This window comes from Hyla sarda, chromosome 2 (genome assembly GCF_029499605.1).
Source record: "Hyla sarda isolate aHylSar1 chromosome 2, aHylSar1.hap1, whole genome shotgun sequence".
NCBI classification, from domain to species: domain Eukaryota; kingdom Metazoa; phylum Chordata; class Amphibia; order Anura; family Hylidae; genus Hyla; species Hyla sarda.
The window spans coordinates 227,021,730-227,049,725 of NC_079190.1; the positions used below are offsets into that span (position 1 = coordinate 227,021,730).

At 44.9% G+C, this 27,996-nt stretch overlaps 1 protein-coding gene across 1 annotated transcript; it reads right to left on the reverse strand.

Moving 5' to 3' along the window:
- Nucleotides 1–138: 138 nt before the first annotated feature.
- On the reverse strand, nucleotides 139–27,969 carry CHCHD2 (coiled-coil-helix-coiled-coil-helix domain containing 2). Its single transcript, XM_056556514.1, has 4 exons — nucleotides 27,811–27,969; nucleotides 14,586–14,832; nucleotides 717–873; nucleotides 139–391 (listed from the first exon to the last, which is right to left on the reverse strand). Exons 1-4 carry the CDS (start codon nucleotides 27,858–27,860, stop codon nucleotides 384–386), a joined length of 462 nt encoding a protein of 153 aa, XP_056412489.1. The 5' UTR covers nucleotides 27,861–27,969; the 3' UTR covers nucleotides 139–383.
- Between the last annotated feature and the right edge of the window lie 27 nt (nucleotides 27,970–27,996).

Sequence of the window (27,996 nt, forward strand, 5' to 3'; positions counted from 1 at the left end):
GTTCTGATGCAATCCTCCCCTCATTTTAGTGTATTATTGGATACGAGCTCTGCTGTGTTCCATTTAAAGCATACTTTATTCACTTTCTAAATTAACTTTTTTGTAACCTACCACAAAAAGAAGGAAGACATGGCAATCCAGACTTGGAATGGATTTATTTAAATAGAAAAAAAAACAACACAACAGCACGGACAAAGATAAATCCAACCAGAGATATTTCTCTAAAACCAATCTTTCTTTATATGTTTCATATCTTCCTATCAATTGCAGAAACTTCCATACATAACACTTGCTTAGAAATAACTCCACTAGGCGTGTTGTGTCTTCGTTGTCTCTGTAAGTCTTCAGACCCAGCAAATTGTATTCAAGAGTTACATTCTTCATTATAAACCTACAATAAAGGGAAAAAAAACTGTAAATATAGACACATCAAAGCAGAAAATCTCTTTATTCCATACCACGGTTATGTAGGTGTTAAGGTAACAAGTGCTAAGAGCTCCCAGTTCTTAGTCCTTCGGGATCCCAGATAGTGTTTTGCAGAAGAGTATGTAGGATGAGATCAGCTCATAGATAAGACTCATCACAAAGATCCCCTCAAATGGCTATTTTATCTGGTTAACTGAAGCTGTATAGCATGAGCTCTTACAACCCATAAGAGTAACACTTTATGAACATTTATAGAACTAATATAGCATTCAGTTCTGCACATTTCTTACCATTTGCAAAGCGGCATTGTTTGAGCACCTCTGAGAACCCCTCACACAGCTTCAGGTCACCCTGGTTCTGAGCGCACTCCAAGAACTGTTTAAGTTCATACTGGCATGGTGTGTACTGAGACTGCTGCTGGTATGCAGGCTGGGGAGCGGCAGGTTCCTAAGAGAAAACAAAAACATATAGTTAGAAATAAGACAGAAGTGAATGTGCAAGGCAATGACAAAGGGTACTCCGGCGCTAAGACATCTATCCCCTATGCAAAGGATAGGGGATAAGATGCCTGATCGCGGGGGTCCCGCCGCTGGGGAACCCCATGATCTTCCACGCCGCACCCTGTTAGAATCAGCCCCCGGAGTGTGCTCACTCCTGGTCTGATTACTGGCGATCACGGGGACGGAGCATAGTGACGTCACAGCTCCGCCCCCCCCCCCCCGTGATCGCCAGTAATCAGACCCGGAGCGAGCATGCTCCGGGGGCTGATTCTAACAGGGTGCGGCGTGGAAGATCACGGGGGTCCCCAGCGATCAGGTATCTTATCCCCTATCCTTTGGATAGGGGATAAGATGTCTTAGCGCCGGAGTACCCATTTAACCCCTTAAGGACTCAGGGTTTTTCAGTTTTTGCACTTTCGTTTTTTCCTCCTTACCTTTTAAAAATCATAACCCTTTCAATTTTCCACCTAAAAAATCCATATTATGGCTTTTTTGCGTCACCAATTCTACTTTGCAGTGACAGTCGTTTTACCCAAAAAATCACGGCGAAACGGAAAAAAAGATCATTGTGCGACAAATTCGAAGAAAAAACGCCAATTTTGTAACTTTTGGGGGCTTCCGTTTCTACGCAGTGCATATTTCGGTAAAAAGGACACCTGATTATTCTGTAGGTCCATATGATTAAAAGGATACCCTACTTATATAGGTTTGATTTTGTCGCACTTGTGGAAAAAATCATAACTACATGCAGGAAAATTTATACGTTTAAAAATGTCATCTTCTGACCCCTATAACTTTTTTATTTTTCCACGTACAGGGTGGTATGAGGACTCATTTTTTGCGCCGTGATCTGAAGTTTTTATTGGTATGATTTTTGTTTTGATCGGACTTTTTGATCACTTTTTATTCATTTTTTAATGGTATAAAAAGTGACCAAAATACGCTTTTTTGGATTTTTGAATTTTTTTACGTGTACGCCATTGACCGTGCGGTTTAATTAACAATATATTTTTATAGTTCGGACATTTACGCACGTGGCGATACCACATATGTTTATTTTTATTTACACTCTTACTTTTTTATGGGAAAAGGGGGGTGATTCAAACTTATTAGGGAAGGGGTTAAATGACCTTTATTAACACTTTTTTTTGCAGTGTTATAGGTCCCATAGGGACCTATAACACTGCACACACTGATCTCTTGCACAGATCACTGGCATGTATTCACACGCCTGTGATCAGTGTTATCGGCGCTTGACTGCTCCTGCCTGGATCTCAGGCACGGAGCAGTCATTTGTTGATCGGACACCGAGGAGGCAGGTAAGGGCCCTCCCGGTGTCCTGTAAGCTGTTCGGGACACCGCGATTTCACCGCGGCAGTCCCGAACAGCCCTACTGACTAGCCGGGATACTTTCACTTTAGAAGGGTTAACACTTCTAAAGAGTTAATACCGCACATTGCCGCGATCGCCGATGTGTGGTATTAGCCGCGGGTCCCGGCCGTTGATGAGCGCCGGGACCCACGCGATGCGGGCTCGCAGCGCGACACCGCTTCATATCGCGGGAGCCGGCGCAGGACGTAAATATACGTCCTGCGTCGTTAAGGGGTTAAGAACTTTAAAAAAAAAAAAAAACATACTGTGCTCTGCCCTCTTGTCAGAGTTTCCTCAGTGAAGCCTAGCCCCCTCCCTTGAAGACACCACGTGATTTCTGTCTGATTTCTGTTTGGTCTAGAGCTCTGGCTGTACAGTCACCCCTCCCTGTGTGAGCTGTGAGAGAAAAGCAGTGAAGATTCTTAGTCACAACTGAGCACATAGCTGCTGTTTTTTCTGCTGAAAATCTAATCACTGACTTCTGCTATTCAGAGCACAGCATGATTTATTGCTGGGGGGGGAAGGATAATCTGAAAGAAAAGACCTGTACAGTGTGAGCTGCAGCGTGAACATGCACACAGATAGTGGAAGCATTTGGCTGGCAGCAATTACACAGAACTGCACTGACTTCTGGGAGTTGTAGTCTGTGCTGCAAACAAGGAAAACTTATTTAGGAGACATCAGTGGCCAAAGGAGCTGCCAAAACCACATAAATAACTGCAGGGGACACAGAACAGGTATTGTTGTGGCTTTGGGGCATTTTTCTTAACTTCCCTGGAGTATCCCTTTAATCTGAGAGCAGTAGCATTATATTTTCATCAGTATTAAGGACTCAGCATTTTTCTATTTTTTTGCATCTTCATTTTTTCCTCATCACCTTGTAAAAATCATAACACTTTCAATGTTGCACATAAAATTCCATATGATGGCTTATTTTTTGCGCCACCAATTCTACTTTGCAGTGACAGTCATTTTACCAAACAATCCACGGCGAAACGGAAAAAAAAACTTAATTGTGCAACAAAATTGAAGAAAAAATGTAATTTTGTAACTATTGGGGGCTTCCGTTTCTACACAGGGCATTTTTCGGTAAAAATAACAACACCTTCTCTTTATTCTGTAGGTCCATACGCTTAAAATGATACCCTACTTATATAGGTTTGATTTTGTCGTACTTCTGAAAAAAAATCATAACTACATGCAGGAAAATGTATACGTTTAAAATAGTCATCTTCTGACCCCTATAACTTTTTTATATTTTTCTGTGTACGGGCCGGTATGAGGGCTAATTTTTTGCTCCGTGTTCTGAAGTTTACCATTTTTGCATTGATCAAATTTTTTCATGATATAAAAAGTGACCAAAAATACGCAATTTTGGACTTTAGAATTTTTTTGCGCATACGCCATTGACCGTGCAGTTTAATTAACAATATATTTTTATAGTTCAGACATTTACGCATGCGACAATACCACATGTTTATTTTCATTTTTTTTTTTTATGGGAAAAGGGGGATTATTCAAATTTTTATTAGGGAAGGGGTTAAATGACCTTTTGTTAACTTTTTTTCCCACTTTTTTTTGCAGTGTTATTGCTCCCATAGGGACCTATAACACTGCACACACTGATCTCTTATACTGATCCCTGCAAAGCCATAGCTTTGCATATATCAGCGAGATAGGGGCTCGATTGCTCAAGCCTGTAGCGCAGGCTTGGAGCAATCAAACCCAGATCAGACACGATGGAGCAAGGTAAGGGGACCTCCGCTCGTGTCCTAGCTGATCGGGACATTGTGATTTTATCGCGATGTCCCGATCAGCCCGACTGAGCTGCTGAGTAGCGTTTACTTTCATTTTCAGCTTTGATCGCCGCGTCTGAAGGGTTAATAGCGTGCGGCGCAACGATCAGTGCCACACGCTATTAGCCCAGGGTCCCAGCTATGAATAGCAGGCGGGACCAACCTGGTGTGACGCGGGGTCATGGCGTGACCCCGTTTCAAACACCAGGACTGGGTGCAGAGCATACAGGTACGCCCTGCGTCCTTAAGAGGTTAATCCCTTCCCTAATAAAAGTTTGAATCGGCCCCCTTTTCCCATAAAAAAAAAAGTGTAAATAAAAATAAATGTGGTATCGCCGCATGTCTAAATGTCCGAACCATAAAAACATATTGTTAATTAAACCGCACGGTCAATGGCGTACATGTAAAAAAAATCCAAAGTCCAAAATTGTGTATTTTTGGCCACTTTTAGACCATAAAAAAAAAAAAGCGATCAAAAAGTCTGTTCAAAACAAAAATGGTACCAATAAAAACTTCAGATCACAGCGCAAAAAATGAGCCCTCAAATCGCCCCGTAACTGGAAAAATAAAGTTATAGGGGTCAGACGATTACATTTTTAAACGTATATTTTTGTGCATGTAGTTAGGATTTTTTTTCCAGAAGTACGATAAAATCAAACCATATATAAGTAGGGTATCATTTAAACCATATGGACCTACAGAAGATAAGGTGTAATTTTTACCGAAAAGTGCGCTGCGTAGAAACGGAAGCCCCCCAAATAGTTACAAAATTGCATTTTTTCTTCAATTTTGTCACACAATGAGTTTTTTTCCTGTTTCTCCATGGATTTTTGGGTAAATGACTAATGTCACTGCAAAGTAGAATTGGTGGCGCAAAAAATAAGCCATAATATAGATTTTTAGGTGGAAAATTGAAAGGGTTATGATTTTTGAAAGGTAAGGAGGAAAAAAACGAAAATGCAAAAACTGAAAAACGTAAGGGGTTGGTCCTTAACCCCTTAAGGACCAGGCCATTTTATACCTTAAGGACCGGAGCGTTTTTTGCAATTCTGACCACTGTCACTTTAAACATTAATAACTCTGGAATGCTTTTAGTTATCATTCTGATTCCGAGATTGTTTTTTCGTGACATATTCTACTTTAATTTAGTGGTAAAATTTTATGGTAAATTGCATCCTTTCTTAGTGAAAAATCCCCAAATTTGATGAAAAAAATGAAAATTTTGCATTTTTCTAACTTTGAAGCTCTCTGCTTGTAAGGAAAATGGATATTCAAATTATATTTTTTTGGGGTTCACATATACAATATGTCTACTTTATGTTTGCATCATAAAATTTATGAGTTTTTACTTTTGGAAGACACCAGAGGGCTTCAAAGTTCAGTAGCAATTTTGAAATTTTTCACAAAATTTTCAAACTCACTATTTTTCAGGGACCAGTTCAGTTTTGAAGTGGATTTGAAGGGTCTTCATATTAGAAATACCCCATAAAAGACCCCATTATAAAAACTACACCCCCTAAAGTATTCAAAAAAACATTCAGTAAGTGTATTAACCCTTTAGGTGTTTCACAGGAATAGCAGCAAAGTGAAGGAGAAAATTCAAAATCTTCATTTTTTACACTCACATGTTCTTGTAGACCCAATTTTTGAATTTTTGCAAGGGATAAAAAGGAGAAAATTTTTACTTGTATTTGAAACCCAATTTCTCTCGAGTAAGCACATACCTCATATGTATATGTTAATTGTTCGGCGGGCGCAGTAGAGGGCTCGGAAGGGAAGGAGCGACAAATGGTTTTAGGGGGGCATGCCGCATTTAGGAAGCCCCTATGGTGTCAGGACAGCAAAAAAAAACACATGGCATACCATTTTGGAAACTAGACCCCTCAGGGAACGTAACAAGGGGTAAAGTGAACCTTAATACCCTACAGGTGATTCACGACTTTTGCATATGTAAAAAAAAAATATATTTTTTTTACCTAAAATGCTTGGTTTCCCAAAAATTTTACATTTTTAAAAAGGGTAATAGCAGAAAATACCCCCCAAAATTTGAAGCCAATTTCTCCCGATACAGAAAACACCTCGCATGGGGGTGAAAAGTGCTCTGCTGGCGCACTACAGGTCTCAGAAGAGAAGGAGTCACATTTGGCTTTTTGAAAGCAAATTTTGCTCTGGGGGCATGCCGCATTTAGGAAGCCCCTATGGTGCCAGAACAGCAAAAAAAAAACACATGGCATACCATTTTGGAAACTAGACCCCTCGGGGAACGTAACAAGGGGTAACGTGAACCTTAATGCCCTACAGGTGTTTCACGACTTTTGCATATGTAAAAAAAAAAAAAAAATTTTTTACCTAAAATGCTTGGTTTCCCAAAATTTTTACAATTTTAAAAATGGTAATAGCAGAAAATACCCCCCAAAATTTGAAGCCCAATTTCTCCCGATTCAGAAAACACCCCATATGGGGGTGAAAAGTGCTCTACTGGCGCACTACAGGTCTCAGAAGAGAAGGAGTCACATTTGGCTTTTTGAAAGCGAATTTTGCTCTGAGGGCATGCCGCATTTAGGAAGCCCCTATGGTGCCAGGACAGCAAAAAAAAAAAAACACATGGCATACCATTTTGGAAACTAGACCCCTCGGGGAACGTAACAAGGGGTAATTTGAACCTTAATACCCTACAGGTGTTTCACGACTTTTGCATATGTAAAAAAATATATATTTTTTTTACCTAAAATGCTTGTTTTCCCAAAAATTTTACATTTTTTAAAAGGGTAATAGCAGAAAATACCCCCCAAAATTTGAAGCCCAATTTCTCCCGAGTACGGCGATACCCCATATGTGACCCTAAACTGTTGCCTTGAAATACGACAGGGCTCCAAAGTGAGAGCGCCATGCGCATTTGAGGCCTAAATTAGGGACTTGCATAGGGGTGGACATAGGGGTATTCTACGCCAGTGATTCCCAAACAGGGTGCCTCCAGCTGTTGTAAAACTCCCAGAATGCCTGGACAGTCAACGGCTATCTGGCAATACTGGGAGTAGTTATTTTGCAACAGCTGGAGGCTCCGTTTTGGAAACAGTGGCGTACCAGACGTTTTTCATTTTTATTGGGGAGGGGAGGGGGGTTGTATAGGGGTATGTGTATATGTAGTGTTTTTTACTTTTTATTTTATAGTGTGTTAGTGTAGTGTAGTGTTTTTAGGGTACAGTCGCACGGGCGGGGGTTCACAGTAGTTTCTCGCTGGCAGTTTGAGCTACGGCAGAAAATTTGACGCAGCTCAAACTTGCAGCCGGATACTTACTGTAATCCTCCGCCCATGTGAGTGTACCCTGTACGTTCACATTGGGGGAGGGGGGAAATCCAGCTGTTGCAAAACTACAACTCCCAGCATGTACGGTCTCAGTGCATGCTGGGAGTTGTAGTTTTGCAACCGCTAGAGGCTCCGTTTTAGAAACAGTGGCGTACCAGACGTTTTTCATTTTTATTGGGGAGGGGGGCTGTGTAGGGGTATGTGTATATGTAGTGTTTTTTACTTTTTATTTTATTTTGTGGTAGTGTAGTGTAGTGTTTTTAGGGTACAGTCGCACGGGCGGGGGGTTCACAGTAGTTTCTCGCTGGCAGTTTGAGCTGCGGCAGAAATTTTGCCGCACCTCAAACTTGCAGCCGGATACTTACTGTAATCCTCCGCCCATGTGAGTGTACCCTGTACGTTCACATTGGGGGGGGGGGGGGAACATCCAGCTGTTGCAAAACTACAACTCCCAGCATGTACGGTCTATCAGTGCATGCTGGGAGTTGTAGTTTTGCAACAGCTGGAGGCACACTGGTTGTGAAACACCGAGTTTGGTAACAAACTCAGTGTTTTGCAACCAGTGTGCCTTCAGCTGTTGCAAAAGCTACAACCCCCAGCATGTACGGACAGCGGAAGGGCATGCTGGGTGTTGTAGTTATGCAACAGCTGGAGGCATACTACTTCTGCTGGGGATGCTGGGGATTGTAGTTATGCAACAGCTGGAGACACACTGGTTTGCTACTTAACTCAGTGTGCGGCCATCGCCGCAGTGTGCCTTCAGCGATCTGCGGCCATCGCCGACATGGGGGGTCATAATGACCCCCCTGGGCGTTATGCCCCGATGCCTGCTGAACGATTTCAGCAGGCATCGGGCACCGGCTCCGCTCCATATGGTTGCGGGGGGCCGGTAAAACACATGACGTTCTCATACGTCATGTGTCCTTAAGGACTCGGAAATGGAGACGTATGAGAACGTCATGTGTCCTTAAGGGGTTAAGTGGTTAAGGACACAGCCCATTTTCACCTTAAGGACCAGAGCATTTTTTGAACATCTGACCACTTTCACTTTAAGCATTAATAACTCTGGGATGCTTTTACTTTTCACTCTGATTCCGATATTGTTTTTTCGTGGCCTTCTATTTTATGTTAGTGGTAAATTTTCGTCAATACTTGCATCCTTTCTTGGTGAAAAATTCCAAAATTTTATGAAAAAAATCTAAAATTTTGCATTTTTTTTATTTATTTTGAAGCTCTCTTATAAGGAAAATAGACATTCCAAATAAATTATCTATTGATTCACATATACAATATGTCTACTTTATATTTCCATGTTTTTACTTTTAGAAGACATCAGAGGACTTCAAAGTTCAGCAGCAATTTTCCAATTTTTCACAAAATTTTCTAAAATTTTTTAGGGACCAGTTCAGTTTTGAAGGGAGTTCATATTAGAAATTAGGGCTGGGCGGTATACCGGATCATACCGAATATCGACATTTTTGTGCTGCATGATATTAATTTTAACCCATACCGCAATACCGGTTGGGCCCCTCCCCCTCGGGAATGAATGAATGAGCCCAGCGCTGCGTTGTCCCCACATCGGGGAACTAATCAAAAGGAACCCGTGAGCGCTGTTCTGCCCTCCAATTAATCAGCCCAGCGCTGTCCCCATCGGGGTAATACTGATGTCACCCGCATGTGCTGCCCTCCTCATCCTCATGTTTGTTGCGGCCGCCGGCGCTGAAACTATACCAGTGTCTTCAACCTGCCGACCTCCAGATGTTGCAAAACTACAACTCTCAGCATGCCCGGACAGCCGTTGACACCCCTCAAAGTATTCAAAATGACCCCTCAAAGTATTCAAAATGACATTCAGTGTGTTAACCCCTTAGGTGTTTCACAGGAATAGCAGCAAAGTGAAGGAGAAAATTCAAAATCTTCATGAGAAAGCGCCCCCCAAATTTGTAACCCCATTTCTCTCGAGTAAGGAAATACCTCATGTGTATGTGAAGTGCTCTGTGGGTGCACTAGAGGGCTCAGAAGGGAGAGAGTGACAATGGGATTTTGGAGAGTGAATTTTGCTGAAATGGTTTTTGGGGGGCATGTCGCATTTGGGAAGCCCTTATGGTGCCAGAACAGCAAAAAAATAAATAAATAAAATACATGGCATACTATATTGGAAACTACACACCTCAAGCCATGTAACAAGGGGTACAGTGAGCCTTAAAGGGGTTCTCCACTGCCCTGCCTTCCGGAGCTCCGCTCGCAGCGTCCGGCAGTTTATTACTCCGGGGGGGCGGGCGTGGCGTCACAAGGGGGCGGGCGTGGCGTCTCAAGGGGGCGGGCGTGGCGTCTCAAGGGGGCGGGCGTGGCGTCTCAAGGGGGCGGGCGTGGCGTCTCAAGGGGGCGGGCGTGGCGTCTCAAGGGGGCGGGCGTGGCGTCTCAAGGGGGCGGGCGTGGCGTCTCAAGGGGGCGGGCGTGGCGTCTCAAGGGGGCGGGCGTGGCGTCTCAAGGGGGCGGGCGTGGCGTCTCAAGGGGGCGGGCGTGGCGTCTCAAGGGGGCGGGCGTGACGTCTCAAGGGGGCGGGCGTGACGTCTCAAGGGGGCGGGCGTGACGTCTCAAGGGGGCGGGCGTGACGTCTCAAGGGGGCGGGCGTGACGTCTCAAGGGGGCGGGCGTGACGTCTCAAGGGGGCGGGCGTGACGTCTCAAGGGGGCGGGCGTGACGTCTCAAGGGGGCGGGCGTGACGTCTCAAGGGGGCGGGCGTGACGTCTCAAGGGGGCGGGCGTGACGTCTCAAGGGGGCGGGCGTGACGTCTCAAGGGGGCGGGCGTGACGTCTCAAGGGGGCGGGCGTGACGTCTCAAGGGGGCGGGCGTGACGTCTCAAGGGGGCGGGCGTGACGTCTCAAGGGGGCGGGCGTGACGTCTCAAGGGGGCGGGCGTGACGTCTCAAGGGGGCGGGCGTGACGTCTCAAGGGGGCGGGCGTGACGTCTCAAGGGGGCGGGCGTGACGTCACAAGGGGGCGGGCGTGACGTCACAAGGGGGCGGGCGTGACGTCACAAGGGGGCGGGCGTGACGTCACAAGGGGGCGGGCGTGACGTCACAAGGGGGCGGCCTCGAACGCGGAAGCCTGCACACAGTGTTCGGAATAATAAACTTCCGGACGCTGCGAGCGGAGCTCCGGAAGGCCGGGCAGTGGAGAACCCCTTTAACACCCCATCATTAGTCTGATGTGTAAATGAAAAAAAAAAAATGTGCATTTTCCCCCCCAAATTTACCATTTTTACAATGGGTAATGGGAGAAAATGCCCTCCAAAATTTGTAACCCCATCTCTTCTGAGTATGGAAATATCCCATGTTAGGATGTAAAATGCTCTGCGGGCGAACTACAATTCTCAGAAGAGAAGGAGTCACATTTGGCTTTTGGAAAGCAAATTTTGCTGAAATGTTTTTTGGGGGGGCATATTGCATTTAGTAAGCCTCTATGGTGTCAGAACAGCAAAAACCAACGTAACAAGTTGTACAGTGAGCCTTAAAAGGGTACTCCACCCCTAGACATCTTATCCTCTATCCAAAGCATAGGGGATAAGACGTCTGATCATGGGGACCCCCGCTGCTGGGGACCCCCGGGTTCTCGGCTGCAGCACCCCTCTGTCATTACTGCACAGAGCAAACTCGCTCTGTGTGTAATGACAAGCAATACAGGGGCTGGAGCATCGGATGTCACGGCTCTGCCCCTTGTGATGTCACGGCCCGCTCCCTTAATGCAAGTCTATGGGAGGGGACGTGAAGACCGCCATGCCCCCTCCCATAGACCTGTATTGAAGGGGCGGTCCGTGACATCACGAGGGGCGGAGCCATGACATCACAATGCTCCGGCCCCTGTATTGCCCCTCATTACGCACAGAGCGCGTTTTCTCTGTGCAGTAATAACAGAAGGGTGCTGCAGCAGAGATCCCGGGGGTATCCCCTATCCTTTGGATAGGGGATAAGATGTCTAGGGGCAGAGTACTCCTTTAAGATCCCACAGGGATCTTAAAGTCGCATGTGTAAATGAAATTATTTTTTTTTCACTAAATTGCTATTTTTTCCCCAAATTTTACATTTCTACAAGGTATAATAGGAGAAACTGCAATATGCAAATATGGATGTAAAGTGCTCTGCGGGCAAACTACAATGCTCAGAAGAGAAGGAGCGACAATGAGCTTTTGGAGAGAGAATTTCTTTGGAATGGAAGTCAGGGGCCATGTGGGTTTACGAAGCCTCCCGTGGTGCCATAACAGTTGACCCCCCCACGTGACCCCATGCTGGAAATTACACCCCTCGTAGAATGTAATTAGGGGTGCAGTGAGCATTTACACCCCACTGGTGTTTGACAGATCTTTGGAACAGTGGGCTGTGCAAATTACATTTTTCATTTTCACGGACCACTGTTCCAAAATACTGTCAGACACCTGTGGGGCGTAAATGCTCACTGTACCCCTTATTACATTACGTGAGGGGTGTAGTTTCCAAAATGGGGTCACATGTTGGTGGGGGCCATTGTTCTGGCACTATGGGTGATTTGTAAACACACGTGGCCTTCAATTCCAGACAAATTCTCTCTCCAAAAGCCCAGTGGCGCTTATTCTCTTCTGAGCATTGTAGTTCGCCCGCAGAGCACTTTACATCCACATATGGGGTATGTTCTTACTTTTCCCTTGTGAAAATGAAAAATTTAGGGTAACACCAGCATTTTAGTGAAAACTTTTTTTTTTCCTTTTCCCATCCAACTTTATCAAAAATTTGTCAAACACCTGTGGGGTGTTAAGGCGCACTATACCCCTTGTTACATTCCGTGACGGGTGTAATTTCCAAAATGGGGTCACACGTAGGTATTTATTTTTTGTCAGAACCGCTGTAAAAATCAGCCACCCCTGTGCAAATCACCAATTTAGGCCTCAAATGTACATGGTGCGCTCTCACTCCTGAGCCTTGTTGTGCGTCTGCAGAGAATTTCACGCCCACATATGGGGTATTTATGTACTCAGGAGAAATTCCATTACAAATTTTGGGGCTTTTTTCCTTTTACCTCTTGTGAAAATAAAAAGTATGGGGCAACACCAGCATGTTAGTGTAATTTTTTTTAATTTTTTTACACTAACAGGCTGGTGTAGACCCCAACTTTTCCTTTTCATAAGGGGTAAAAGGAGAAAAAGCCCCCCAAAAATTGTAGTGCTATTGCTCCCGAGTACGGAAATACCCCATATGTGGCCCTAAACTGTTTCCTTGAAAAACGACAGGGCTCCGAAGTGAGAGAGCACCATGCGCATTTGAGGACTAAATTAGGGGTTGCATAGGGGTGGACATAGAGGTATTCTATGACAGTGATTCCCAAACAGGGAGCCTCCAACTGTTGCTAAACTCCCAGCATGCCTGGACAGTCAGTGGCTGTCCCAAAAAAAATGCTGGGAGTTGTTGTTTTGCAACATCTGGAGGGCCACAGTTTGGAGATCACTGTGCAGTGGTCTCTAAACTGTGGTACTTCAGATCTTGCAAAACTACAACTCCCAGCATGCCCAAACAGCAAACAGGGGAGGGGGAGACAGTGTAAGGGGTGTATATGTAGTGTTTTACCCTTTATTATGTATGTGCAGTGTAGTGTTTTTAGGGTACATTCGCACTGGAGGGGGTTTACGGCGAGTCTCCTGCTACGAGTTTTTCGCTGCGGCAGAAAATTTGCCACAGATCAAACTTGAAGCAGGAAATTCACTGTAAACCCGCCCGTGTGAATGTACCCTGTACACTCATCTTTTGCAACAGCTGGAGGCACACTGGTTGGAAGACCTTCAGTAAGGTTCTGTTACCTAACGCAGTATTTTCCAACCAGTGTGCATCCGGCTGTTGCAAAACTACAACCCAGCATGTACTGATCGGCGAAGGACATGCTGGGAGATGTAGTTATGCAGCAGTTGGAGGTACGCAACTACAACTCCCAGCATACCGAGACAGCAGTTTGCTGTTTGGGCATGCTGGGAGTTGTAGTTTTGCAAGATCTGAAGGGCCACAGTTTAGAGACCACTGCACAGTGCTCTCCAAACTGTGGCCCTTCAGATGTTGCAAAACTACAAATCCCAGCATGCCCAGACAGCAAACAGCTGTCTCACCACGCTTGGAGTTGTAGTTGCGTACCTCCAACTGCTGCATAACTACATCTCCCAGCATGTCCTTCGGCGATCAGTACAGTGTCGGTCGCTAACCCCCCGCCACCGATTTCCTATTGGTGTCCCAGGACCCCCCTGGGCATTGGCACGGGATGCCTGCTGATCGATATCAGGCATCAGTAGTCATCCCAGTCCTGTCTGCCCTTGGTCCTTAAGTGGTTAAATAAAATACATTTCCAAAATCCAAATTAATTTGAGGCCATGTTCGCATCTGTGTTGTTTGCATTGCTAAGAGCAGAAAAACAATAACAGCAGGATTCAATCCTCTCCATACGGGTGCATGCACACCACTTTTTTGCAATACAGTTCCCGTGTCAGGTTTTGATGAAAAACAGATTCCTCAAAACCTGACTAAACTGTATCAAAACGTGTGTATACATTTCAACCTGTCTACGGTTGCATCTGTTTTATTAAGAAAAAAAAGTATACGTTTTTAACTTTTCACTCCATTTTGAATAAAGTTTCACTTTCCAAGAAAAAAAAAACTGTGCAAAGTCAAAAACCGTATGATGCAAACTGTATGGAATCGTACGCAGATACGGCTTGAACTTGAAACCGTATACGGGAACTTTATAGCAAAAACATGGTGTGAATGCACCCTAAGACAGACAGACACCACTGAGTTTAAAGGGTTAATGTCATTAGAAAAAACTTGACATGTTTCCCACACAAGTCTTTTGATTGCACCAGGTGTGACTCCGGAGACCTGCTGCTCCCCGGCCAGCAGATCCGCACATGAGAAAAGTTGGATCTGCTTGTGAGCAACGTGCTGCCACTTGCTTTCCTGGCTGATAACTACCAATAGCCAGAGATCTTGGGAGTGAGGCAGACGTGTGGACATGTCATTTTTTATTTTTATGATGACAGTAACCCTTTAACGGACTAAACAGCACTATATATTGCTCAGCATTTTTAAAGGAATCCACGATGTAGGCTCCTAATGGAACCACCAAGACACGTGATCACAGCCTAACCCATACCATCCAAAGCCCCAAAGTTTTACCTGGTAAGTGATGTCTGCTCTTGCAGGCTCAGAACTGCTTCCACCACCAAAGCCTCCAGTGATGGCATGTCCTAAGGTGTGCCCGACTGCAGAACCAACTGCTACACCAGCTGCTGTGGTTGCCATCTGTGCCATCAGACCTGGTTGTCTAGGGGCTGCTGCTGGACCAAGAGCAGAAGGAGCAGGTGCTGCTGGGACAGGCGGGCGGGCCGCAGGAGGCGGAGCAGGTCTCATCATAGGTGGACGGCTAAAGGAAAAACAGAAATAATAGATAAAACTAGGTATAGCAGGTGTAGTACCTACTACTTGGTGCTGCAACCTCATTGCATCATCTAACACACGCTGTATAAAGTATAAAACATCCGAAATGGCTACTGCACTAGCATTATATGCTCTTGGGTTTCCTTTCAAGCAAAGCTACTAAATCTTATGTTCAATATTAACTTTTTATAGAAATGCTGCCACAGACATAACAGGTCCCACATCCCTGACTAAAAGTCTAGTATGGCCTCAATCACACTTGTGTATTTGATCAGAGTTTAGCTTTCTCCTGATTTGGTTTCTCTGAATTTCACCTTAAAAAAACACTTTATTATTAAATCACAACATACCTAAGTAGATTCATCTTTTAAAATCCAGGAGAGAGAAATATGGGACGGCCCCTAGAAGTCTGCCATTGACTAGTTTAGGAGGGTTTGGTGATAAACCCTTTCACGTGTAGGTTACCGAACACTTGTTTATTTGAAACAATTGCTGTGGATGGGATGAACATTTCCATCCTATCTATTACAGCAAACAGGGGAGCTGTGAGGGACCGGGGCTAGGTAAGAATGGATTATTTCCTATCCACTGTAGAGGTAGCCGGAGGGGTTACCTCTGATCCCCCGTCTGCTGCGGATCTGAGATTGATAGAACCTGGCTGAACCAGGCTTTATCAATCAAGCACTGAGCACACAGCTCAATGGAATTCTATGGAATTCCATTGATCTGTATGAGGAATTTAATGCTTCCTCCTAGAAGTCCCCTAGGGGGACTAAAAGTGTAAAAAAATAATAAAAAAATAAAGTTGAAAAAAAAAAAAAAAAAAAACACCCATTAACCCATTCCATATTAAAAGTTTGAGTCACCCCCCCTTTTCCCAAATTCAATATAAAAAAACATACTAAAAATAAACATAAGTGGTATGTGCGTAAATGTCAGAACTATAAAAGTATAACTAATTAAACCACACGGTCAATAGCTTTTTTAGGTAAAAAAAATACCAAAGTCCAAAATTGCATATTTTTGGTCACTTTGTATACCCTTAATTTTTTTTTTTTATAAAAAGCGATAAAAAAGTTTAATTAGAACAAACATGGTACCAATAAAAACTTCAGATCACGGCACAAAAAAATTAGTCCTCATACATCCCCGTATATGGAAAAATAAAATAAAAAAGTCATAGAACATGACAATTTAAACTAATGCCAATACTAATTTTGGTGCATGTAGTTTTACAGAAAAGTGCACTGCGTAGAATCAGAAGCCCTCAAAAGTTACTGCATGCAGTAATTTTTTCGCCACGATGTCCCGTCACTGTATAACGTCCGTAATGAATTACGGGCATATACGGGTGCAAACGGGCAGTTACAAAACCCCATAGGCTGCAATGCGATTTAGTCTCGGCCGCTTTTCCCCGATATAGTGATGGAACTTCTGACGGAAGTTCCTAAACGGAAAAATTTCATAGTGTGAAAGAGGCCTAAGATGACACGGGAACACAGAGCAGGGAGTGCAGTGAGAGGATACAATGTATAAGATAACAGGTGACGAGGGACGGGGGAGGTGACTGGGCTCTGAGAGGCACGCGCAGGCTTCTAGCTCACAGTGCTGCTCATGCATGATTGACAGGCACTGAACTTCCTGTGGAAGGACCAGTGCCCTTCAGCATTTAGTCCTAAGAGCTGTACATTTACTATGCAAAGCATAGGATGCTGCCTGCAGACCAGGCATAGAAGAGTGACGTCTAGTGGCCAAAAGTATAAAATGAAAAAACTAAAGCTATAAATAATATTTTTTAATGGATATATTACAATATGTCTTCATTAATGATTAGGAACAACATATTAAAAGTTTTTATTAATGACAGGTGCTCTTTAAGGGGTTAAAGAGCACCTTATTTGGTATCACCGCGTGCATAAATGTCCAAAATTTCAAAATATAATGTTAATCAATTAAGGACTCAGCAATTTTGGGCCTTAAGGACTCAATTTCCACAGACTAGTATGAGGGCTTGTTTTTTGCGCGACCAGTTGTCCTTTGTAATGACATCACTCATTTTACCATAAAATGTATGGCGCAACCAAAAAAAATACTATTTGTTTGGGGAAATTGATAAGAAAACCGCAAGTTTGCTAATTTTGGAAGGTTTCATTTTCATTCAGTACACTTTACAGTAAAATAGACATGTTTTCTTTATTCTGTGGGTCAATACAATTAAAATGATACCCATGATTACATACTTTTCTATTATACAGCTTACAGCTGCCCTATAACTTTTTCATTTTTCAGTATAAGCGGCGGTATGAGGGCTCATTTTTTGCACCATGATCTGTACTTTTTTACACCACATTTGCATATATAAAACTTTTAATTTATTTTTTTATCAATTTTATTTGGAATAAAAGGTTATAAAAAAGCAGCAATTTTGGACTTTTTTGGCCGTTCATCGTACGGGATAATAAATATATTTTAATAGTTCGGATATATGCGCACACAGCGATACCAAATATATAAAATAATTATTTATTTATTGATTTATTTTTTACACTTTTCGGGGGTAAAATGGGAAAAAACAGACAATTCACATTTTGGGAGAGGGGATTTTTCACATTTTTTTTACTTTTATTTTTTACACTTTAATAGTCCCCATGGGACCGTGGAACAGTCACAACTTACAAAAATACAGTAATATGCATTTTTGGTCATACCGCCCAGCCCTATTATGGCGGTTCCACGGTATATAACTGTATTCCCCAACCCCCTAAATGTTTTTATCAGCAAGCGCTGCCCTCCTTGTCGGCGTGTTTGTTGCTGGCCGCCGGAGTTAACACTATACTGTACGCTGTATCCCTATGCCCGGGCCAGCCGGCTTCTTACATGACAGTGCGCTCAACCTATCACCGGCCGAGGCGGAACATCACTGCGGCCGGTGATAGGCTGACAGCTGTCCGATGTTTCAGTCCCCAGGAAGCAGGTGAGGCCGGTACCGGACCAACGGGAGGCGAGTTAAAGTTTATCTTTTGCAGCCCGAGCATAGGGATACAGCGTACAATATAGATTTCCAGCGGCCCGCAATAAACAGGAGAACGAGGAGGGCAGGGCTTGCAGGTGATATGTGAGTATTTACCCCGATGGGGACAGCGCAGCAAATTTCGGTATTCGGTATGAATCGGTATACCGCCCAGCCCTAGCGGGATGTGCTTATGCTGTCCACAATTCATGGGAACGGCAGCACCCCTGTCTGTGCAAGGTACCTTGGGACCAAATATGTTTATTTTAAAAAAAAATTATGCTTTTTGGGGCTAAAATGGGAAAAACTGACCATTTTCATTTTTATTGGGGGAGGGGATTTTTCACTTTTTATTTTCACATTTTTCAACTTTTTTACACCTTTTTATGTCCCCATAGGGGACTATTCATAGCAATCCTTTGATTGCTAATACTGTTCAGTGCTATGTATAGGACACAGCATTGCTCAGTATTATCGGTGATCTTCTGCTCTGGTCTGCTCGATCTCAGACCAGAGCAGAAGACCCCAGGAGATGGCCGGAGCCAGGTGAGGGGACCTCCGGCCGCCATGCTGGATGATCGGATCGCCGCGGCAGCGCTGTGGGCGATCCGATCATCCAAAGTACCGCACTGCCGCGATCTGTATTGATCATGGCATCTGAGGGGTTAATGGCGGACATCCGCACGATCGCGGATGTCGCCCATTACCGGCGATCGACTGATATTGATTTTTTAGGGATGATACCGATACGCTGTGGACTTTCCGGCCGATAGACAATAACTTATACTGATATTCCGGTATAAGTTATCGGCTATTTCACCACTCTTCCCCCCTCCCCAGCCCTACAGAAGCCACTGCAGATCAATGATTTAAAGTGGGCGCTTTAAATCAATAAACTGCAGTGGCTTTTTCAGAGCCAGAGACTGCCGCCACCCGCTTCTCTCCCCCTGCCGGTCCTGAGTTTAACCACTGCCGCTGCCCCATTGCCTCCCCCATCCCCGGTTTTATAATTACCTGTTCCCCGGGCCCGGGGTCCGCGCTACCACCGCCGCTGCCCCCCCCTTCCCAGAGACTGCCACCGCCCGCTTCTCTCCCCCCACCCATCCTTAGTTTAACCACTGCCGCTGCCCCATATATAATAACCTGTTGCCGGGGCATGCGCTTCTTCTGGCTCCCGTCCTGAGTTGTAACTGTGCGCCCTGACGGTGACGTCGCTCGTCATAGCACAGCGTAACGCAGGACAGCGCAGGAGCCACAAGTAGTGCGGACCCCGGGAACAGGTAATTATAAAACCGGGGATGGGGGAGGCAGTGGGGCAGCGGCGGTGGGTTTGCTGCATTATCGGCAAGGTAATTGCGGGAAGTCTGTTACGTCCGTGGTCGTTAAGGGGTTAAGCCCGATTGTATTCTGGATTACAATTTGTATATGGGGGGAGTTGATCTTTCTGATCAAGTCCTCAAGCCATGTAATGTAATGCGCAAAACACAGGCATGGTACAAAAAAGTTGTGGTCTACATGGTACAGGTTGCCATGTATAACTTTTGTACTGTCCCAGTACGCTGGCAACACAGACATTCCTGAAGTTCCAAGAGGAAGTTCTAAAGACCCTCATCTTTGGTGACCGACAAGGAGCAGGTCAGAGCACCTCTGGAACTTTGGTTCCCCGGATCGTCCCCGGCCAAAACTTTCCAGGTGAGGTCCCCCACACTGGAAATATAGGACGATCCCAGAAAAAATGCAGAGTGTGTCGCAAGAGGGGGATACGGAAGGACACCACCACTCAATTTGACAACACTTGCCCCGATCATCCGGGCCTCTGCATTAAGGATTGCTTCAGGGAGTATCACACTTCCAAGGAGTACTACATTTTAACCCCTTAAAGGGGTATTCCGCCCCTAGACATCTTATCCCCTATCCAAAGGATAGGGGATAAGATGTCAGATCACCGGGGTCCCGCTGCTGGGGACCCCGGGGATCGCTGCTGCAGCACCCCGCTATCATTATTGCACAGAGCGAGATCGCTCTGCTCGTAATGACGGGCAATACAGGGGCCGGAGCATCACGGCTCCGCGTCTCGTGACGTCACGGCCCGCCCCCGTCAATACAAGTCTATGGGAAGGGGGCGTGGCGGTCGTCACGCCCCCTGCCATAGACTTGCATTAAGGGGACGGGCCGTGATGTCATGAGGGGCGGAGCCATGACGTCACGCTGCTCCGGCCCCTGTATCGCCCGTCATTACGCACAGAGCGAACTCGCTCTGTGCAGTAATGATGGCGGGGTGCTGCAGCGGGGATCCCCGGGGTCCCCAGCAGCGGGAACGCGGTGATCTAACATCTTATCCCCTATCCTTTGGGGCGGAATACCCCTTTAAGGACCCGGGGGGTTTTCCATTTCTGCATTTTTGCTTTTTCCTCCTTACCTTTAAAAAATCATAACTCTCAATTTTGCACCTAAAAATCCATATGATGGCTTATTTTTTTGCGCCACCAATTCTACTTTGTAATGACGTCAGTCATTTTACCCAAAAATCGACGGCGAAACGGAAAAAATAATCATTGTGAGACAAAATTGGAAAAAAAAAACGCCATTTTGTAACTTTTGGGGGCTTCCGTTTCTACGTAGTACATTTTTCGGAAACAATGACACCTTATCTTTATTCTGTAGGTCTATATGATTAAAATGATACCCTACTTATATAGGTTTGATTTAGTCATACTTGTGGAAAAAAATCATAACTACATGCAGGAAAATGTATACGTTTAAAATTGTCATCTTCTGATCCCTATAACTTTTTTATTTTTCCGCGTATGGGGCGGTATGAGGGCTCATTTTTTGTGTCGTGATCTGAAGTTTTTAGCGGTACTATTTTTGAATTGATCGGACTTTTATTCATTTTTTTCATGATATAAAAAGTGACCAAAAATACGCTATTTTGGAATTTTTTTGCACGTACGCCATTGACCGCCATATTAACCCCTTCCCGACCTATGACATACCTGTACGTCATGGGTGGCAAGGTGTTCCCGACCCATGACATACAGGTACGTCATGGATATTACTGCCGCTACTCGCGGCATCCCGCAGCGCCCGGAAAGATGGTGGCTATCACTGATAGCCAGCCATCTTACCGTGCGACCACGGGGGGTTTCGTCCCCCACCCCCCCCAGCGATCGCTGCTATCAGCTGGTCAAATCTGACTAGCTGATAGCAGCGTTTCGCTATGAAAATACTTAGCAGCGCGGTGTGTGAGTCCCGATCACGGGGATCGGGACACACACCGCTCTGCTAAGTGTCCCTGTCCCGTCCCCCGGCGTCACTTACCCGTCGGAGCGGTGTCCCGAGCGGTCCCGGCGTCCTCCGTGCGGTCCCGACGTCCTCCATGCGGTCCCGGCGGCGCTGCGTCCCGGAGGTGAGTTTCCGGCAGCAGTGCAGCATCTTCATTGGCAGCAGTGAGATCGCCGTAAAGCGATCTCACTGCTGCCTCTGAGAGTTTCAAAACTGCAACTCCCAGCATGCCCAGACAGCCTTTGGCTTTCTGGGCATGCTGGGAGTTGTAGTTTTGCAACATCTGGAGGTCCACAGTTTGGAGACCACTGTATAATGGTCTCCAATCTGTGCTCTTCCAGATGTTGCAAAACTACAAATCTCAGCATGCTCAGTCTGTCCAGGCATGCTGGGAGTTGTAGTTCTCTAACATCTGGAAGAGCACAGATTGGAGACCATTATACAGTGGTCTCCAAACTGTGGACCTCCAGATGTTGCAAAACTACAACTCCCAGCATGCCCAGACTGCCCAGGCATGCTGGAAGTTGTAGTTCAGCAACATCTGATCCTTCAGATATTGCCGAACTACAACTTCCAGCATGCCTTGGCAGTCTGGGCATGCTGGGAGTTGTAGTTTTGCAACATCTGGAGGCACACTAGTTGGGAAACATTGTCCGTTTCCTACCTCAGTGCCTCCAGCTGTTGCAATTGTTGCAAAACTATAACTCCCAGCATGCACTGACAGACCATGCATGCTGGGAGTTGTAGTTTTGCAACAGCTGGAGGCACACTGGTTTGGAAACACTAAGTTTGGTTGCAAAACACTTGAAAGTTTATTACTTAACTTAGTGTTTCCAAACCAGTGTTCCTCCAGCTGTTGCAAAACTACAACTCCCAGCATGCACGGACAGCCAAAGGGCATGCTCGGAGTTTGCAACAGCTGGATGTTTGCCCCCTCCCCCCAATGTGAATGTACAGGGTACACTCACATGGGCGGAGGTTTACAGTGAGTGCTGCAAGTTTGAGATGGCGCAAATTTTGCGCTGCAGCTCAAACTTCCAGCGGCAAACTTGCTGTGAACCTCTGCCCATGTGACTGTACCCTAAAAACACTACACTACACTGACACTAACCTAAAATAAAAAGTAAAAAACACTACATATACACATACCCCTACACAGCCCCCCTCCCCCCAAAAAATGAAAAACGTCTGGTACGCTACTGTTTCCAAAACGGAGCCTCCAGCTGTTGCAAAATAATAACTCCCAGTATTGCCGGACAGCCATTGACTGTCCAGGCATGCTGGGAGTTTTGCAACAGCTGGAGGCACCCTGTTTGGGAATCACTGGCGTAGAATACCCCTATGTCCACCCCTATGCAAATCCCTAATTCAGGCCTCAAATGCGCATGGCGCTCTCTCACTTTGGAGCCCTGTCGTATTTCAGGGCAACAGTTTTGGGACACATATGGGGTATCGCCGTACTCGGGAGAAATTGCCTTACAAATTTTGGGGGGCTTTTTCTTCTTTAACCCCTTATGAAAAGGTGAAGTTGGGGTCTACACCAGCATGTTAGTGTAAAAAAATAAATTTTTTACACTGACATGCTGGTGTTGCCCTATACTTTTCATTTTCACAAGAGGTAAAAGGGAAAAAAGACCCTCTAAATTTGTAACGCAATTTCTCCTGAGTACGGAGATACCCCATTTGTGGGTGCAAAGTGCTCTGAGGGCGCACAACAAGGCCCAGAAGGGAGAGTGCACCATGTACATTTGAGGCGATTTGCACAGGGGTGGCTGATTGTTACAGCAGTTCTGACAAACGCAAAACAATAAATATCCATATGTGACCCCATTTTGGAAACTACACCCCTCACGGAATGTAATAAGGGGTGCAGTGAGCATTTACACCCCACTGGTGTATGACAGATTTTTGGAACAGTGGTCTGTGAAAATGAAAAATAAAATTTTTGATTTGCACAGTCCACCGTTTCAAATATCTGTCAAACGCCAGTGGGGTGTAAATGCTCACTGCACCCCTTATTACATTCCATGAGGGGTATAGTTTCCAAAATGGGGTCACATGTGGGGGGGTCCACTGTTCTGGCACCATAGGGGCTTCCTAAATGTGACATGCCCCCCCAAAAACCCTTTCAGAAAAACTCACTCTCCAAAATCCCATTGTCGCTCCTTCCCTTCTGAGCCCTCTACTGCGCCCGCCGAACACTTTACATACGCATATGAGGTATTTCCTTACTCGAGAGAAATTGGGTTACAAATTTTAGGGTGATTTCTCTCCTTTTACCCCTTGTAAAAATGAAAAAATTGGGTCTACAAGAAAATGCGAGTGTAAAAAATGAAGATTTAGAATTTTCTCCTTCACTTTGCTGCTATTCCTGTGAAACACCTAAAGGGTTAAAACACTTACTGAATGTCATTTTGAATACTTTGGGGGGTGCAGTTTTTATAATGGGGTCATTTATGGGGTATTTCTAATATGAAGATCCTTAAAATCCACTTCCAACCTGAACTGGGCCCTGAAAAATTAAGATTTTGAAAATCTTGAGAAAAATTGGAAAATTGCTGCGGAACTTTGAAGCCCTCTGATGTCTTCCAAAAGTAAAAACTTGTCAATTTTTTAATGCAAACACAAAGTAGACATATTGTATATGTGAATCAATATGTAATTTATTTGGAATATCCATTTTCCTTTCAAGCAGAGACTTTCAAAGTTAGAAAAATGCTAAATTTTAAAAATTTTCATGAAATTTTTAGATTTTTTACCAAGAAAGGATACAAATATCAGTGAAATTTTACCGATAAAATAAAGTAGAATATGTCACGAAAAAACAATCTCGGAATCAGAATGATAAGTAAAAGCATTCCAAAGTTATTAATGTTTAAAGTGACAGTGGTCAGATTTTCAAAAAATGCCCAGGTCATGAAGGTGAAAATGGGCTGGGTCATGAAGGGGTTAACGATATATTTTTATAATTCGGACATTCCCGCACACGATACCACATGTTTATTTTTATTTACACAGTTTTTTTTTTTTTTTTATGGGAAAAGGGGGATGATTCAAACTTTTATTAGGGAAGGGGTTAAATGATCTTTATTCACTTTTTTTTTACTTTTTTTTTGCAGTGTTATAGCTCCCATAGGGACCTATAACACTGCACACATTGATCTTTTACATTTATCACTGGTTTCTCATAGGAAACAACTGATCAATGATTCTGCCGCTTGACTGCTCATGCCTGGATCTCAGGCACTGAGCAGTCATTCGGCGATCGGACAGCATTGAGGCAGGTAGGGACCCTCCGGCTGTCCTCTAAGCTGTTTGGGAATGCCGCGATTTCATCGCAGTGATCCCGAACAGCTCCCTGAGCTAACCGGCATTAGTTTACTTTAATTTTAGACGCGACATTCAACTTTGAACGCAGCAACTAAAGGGTTAATAGCGCGCTGCACCGCGATCAGTGCCTCACGCTATTAGCCACGGGTCCCGGCCGTTGTTAGAGGCCGGGCCTGACCCGCGTTATAGAACGGGAGCGGACTCATCACGTACCGGTTCGTCATGGGTCCTTAACAGGTTAATCCTTTTCCCTGATTTTAATTCCCCAGAATTCAACTCCAATGTACCAGTCCAGACTACATGGTCTTCCAAATTTAAAACCACCCCCCCCCCCCCCCCAACAGTTGCCTCAAATGTGCAGCGCTCTCTCCCCACCTGACCTGACTGCACATTTGAGGTAACAATAGGGATGGCCACACACATCACATTCCCAGAATGATGATTCAAAGCATAGGGTTTGGGGCAGGCATAATTTTTACTTTTGGCTATAGTCTAGGTCATCATTCTGGGAATATAATTGGCACATCAGTCCTATAATTGCAATCTTCATTCTGCCAATACTACACTTCATCCATTCTTGGAAAATACATTTAGGGAACACCCGTCTGTTCCAAATCTCCCCTTCACCCCTATACACCGATATACACCCTATAGCCGATAACTTATACCGGAATATCGGTATAAGTTATCGGGTATCGGCCTGAAAGGTCACAGATTATCAGTATCGGCCCAAAAAAAATAAATCAATATTGTTCGATCCCTACTTTGAAGCCCTCTAATGTCTTAAAGTAACAACATGTAAACTTTCTGATGCCAACAAAGTAGACCTATTGTATATGTGAATCAATATGTCATTTATTTGGAATGTCTATTTTCCTTACAAGCAGAGTTTCAAAATAAATAAAAAATTGCTAAATGTATGACATTTTTGGGATTTTTTTTTACAAAGAAAAGATGCAAGTAACGACAAAAATTTACCACTATGTTAGAATATGTTGTGGTGCTTGGGGGGGGGGGTGTATGGCAGTTGGGGTGTTGCTGTGAGGTATATCATGGTTATAATTAACTCTTGTCAGTCGTGACGCCAGGGTGAGGGTTAAATGCTGTATGGCTTGGCCTATCGCCACCCTTCCCAAGAGCGATAGGAAGATGCAGAATAAAATATTGTCCACAACCAGAGCTTTGCTGAAAACTTGCGTAAACTTTACTGAAGATTTTCTGTAACATGCAAATACAGGAACAGTCTTTATAACAAAGTCTATGTACAGTTCAGCTGAGATTGACGTATGGTTGGGACTTTAGTAAGTTCTTTAGATTAGTAGGATTTAGTATGCGCAGATCCGCTGGATTTAGGGTTGTTTAGGTCCAGGGTCTTGCTAGAAGTAGCGGGGAAGTTTGTAAGAACTCAATGTTTCGTTTTAGGCAGAGGCAGGCAGGCTGTGGCCTAGTAGCAGTTGTAAGTTGTGGAGGTCTTTCCTCACGAAGTGTCAGCAACCCAAGAGCAAAGAGATGCTGCTTGCTTTGCAGCGCAGGAACAAGAAGAGCGTCTATTGGCTGCAGCTCCCTTATATAGGCAGGGGCTGGCCGTTTTAGGATTGGTCCAGACCATCTGTCAATCAGCTTTACAGGGCATTGTGGGTATCACATGAACCAGAACCTCCAAAGGTCCTTTTACCTACCATAGAGACTAAACCACAGTCACATGACCCGCAGGCCCTGCGACGCTATGCAAGGTAAGTATACACTTTCTATACAGTATTTACATTTATTTTAGCAATATATTAACTATATGAGTGGTGACTAGGGGATGACTAAAGAAGCGGAACCCCACAGTTACTAGGAACTCTGACTTTGGGGACCCCTAATCAAGGTACGGTATGCAATACGGTACCGGGACACCACAATGTCATGAAAGAACAATCTCGGAATCAGAATAAAAGGTAAAAGTATCCCAGAGTTATTAATGCTTGAAGTGACAGTGGTCAGAATTGCAAAAAAAGGGCTCAGTCCTTAAGATGAAAATGGGCTAGGACCCTAAGGGGTTAACTTTCTTATGTTCGTCCCTTTATTCCTCATGGTCCATGGTGGAAACGGTAAACATCCAGATGACAGGAGACAAGCGTTGCTGCACATATTCCAGAGCATTGGGATGTCAGGGAAACCTGGGCCTCAGTCTTTTTACATCACAAGTGTACAGGGTTTTACATACAGATTTTTGTTGCAGATTTCAATGTGGAAATTCAAATTGCAATAAAGACTATTAAAGGAGAACTCCAGAATATAAAAAATGTCCCCCATACTGCCGGCAGTAAAAAAAATAAAGATGGACATACCTTCCTCTGCTCCCCCGGGGCCTCCGGTAACCGGCTTCGGTCTCCGCCACGATCCTCTTCCTGGTGGTCAGATGAGTCCTACTGCGCTCAGCCAATCACCGGCCACAGGAGAGAGAGATATTTGGTTGCGGTGCGGGCGGTGCATTATCGGCAAGGTAATTGCAGATACCGATAATGCCCAAAATCGTGATTATCGGCCAAACCGATAATCGGTCGATCCCTAGTATGTACATCTTTATTTTTTTTTACTGCTGGCAGTATGGGGGACAATTTTTATATTGCGGAGTTTTCATGTAAGAAATTCTGCATATAGAATCTGCAACAGAAAGTGATGTATGAGTAATGGGTGGACCCTGCTGTAAGATCACATGGAGATCATTTTTTATAGAATGTGTGAAATCAACCAGAAATATAATCCATCCCCCAACTGGAATAAAGGGGTCCCACACCAGTCTCCTGTGGGTAGACCCACCTATGTCCTTACCTAATGGGAGTTGCATAACCTGCGCAGGCACATTAAGCTGTTTACCTAAAGTGCGGAAGGGGAACCATCTATGACAGTGGTCTCCAACATGAGGACCTCCAGATGTTGCAAAACTACAACTCCCAGCAGGCCCGGACAGCCGTTGGCAACAGTTTTGCAACATCTGGAGGTCCGCAGGTTGGAGACCACTGCTCTATGATACAAGTGGGGGTCCCAGAGGGGAGAAGGGGCAGTATCTAGGAAGGTAAAGCATCCACTTGTGTTATGCTCAGTCACTGATCTATATGCCGTGAATGTTTACTGCCCATCACGTGGTGTGGGGCTCTTGTATACCAGTGTCAGTCTGCTCCCTGCACATACACGTACTACAGAGTAAACACATAATAAAGCAAGCGATGTCGGAAAGACCGGCACACGTGACACACAGAGAAGCCGGCTCTGACAGACATGGCGGCCCTGGAACTAACATACAGCTCCGAGGGGCCGAGCCCTGCTGCCCACAGCTCCCGCAGCACACTGTACCTGGCTGGCGGTGCCATCCGAGAAGTTCGGCTGCGACTCCCTCTGGGCATGACTACGACCGCTGGTTCTCCTCACGTCCTTCACTGCAGTTCTTTCAATGTGATTGCGTCAAGAAGCTTGCCGGGCGCTTATATCACCTCCGACGTAAAGCGTAGACACGCCGCCTCATTGCGTAACGTGCGAGAG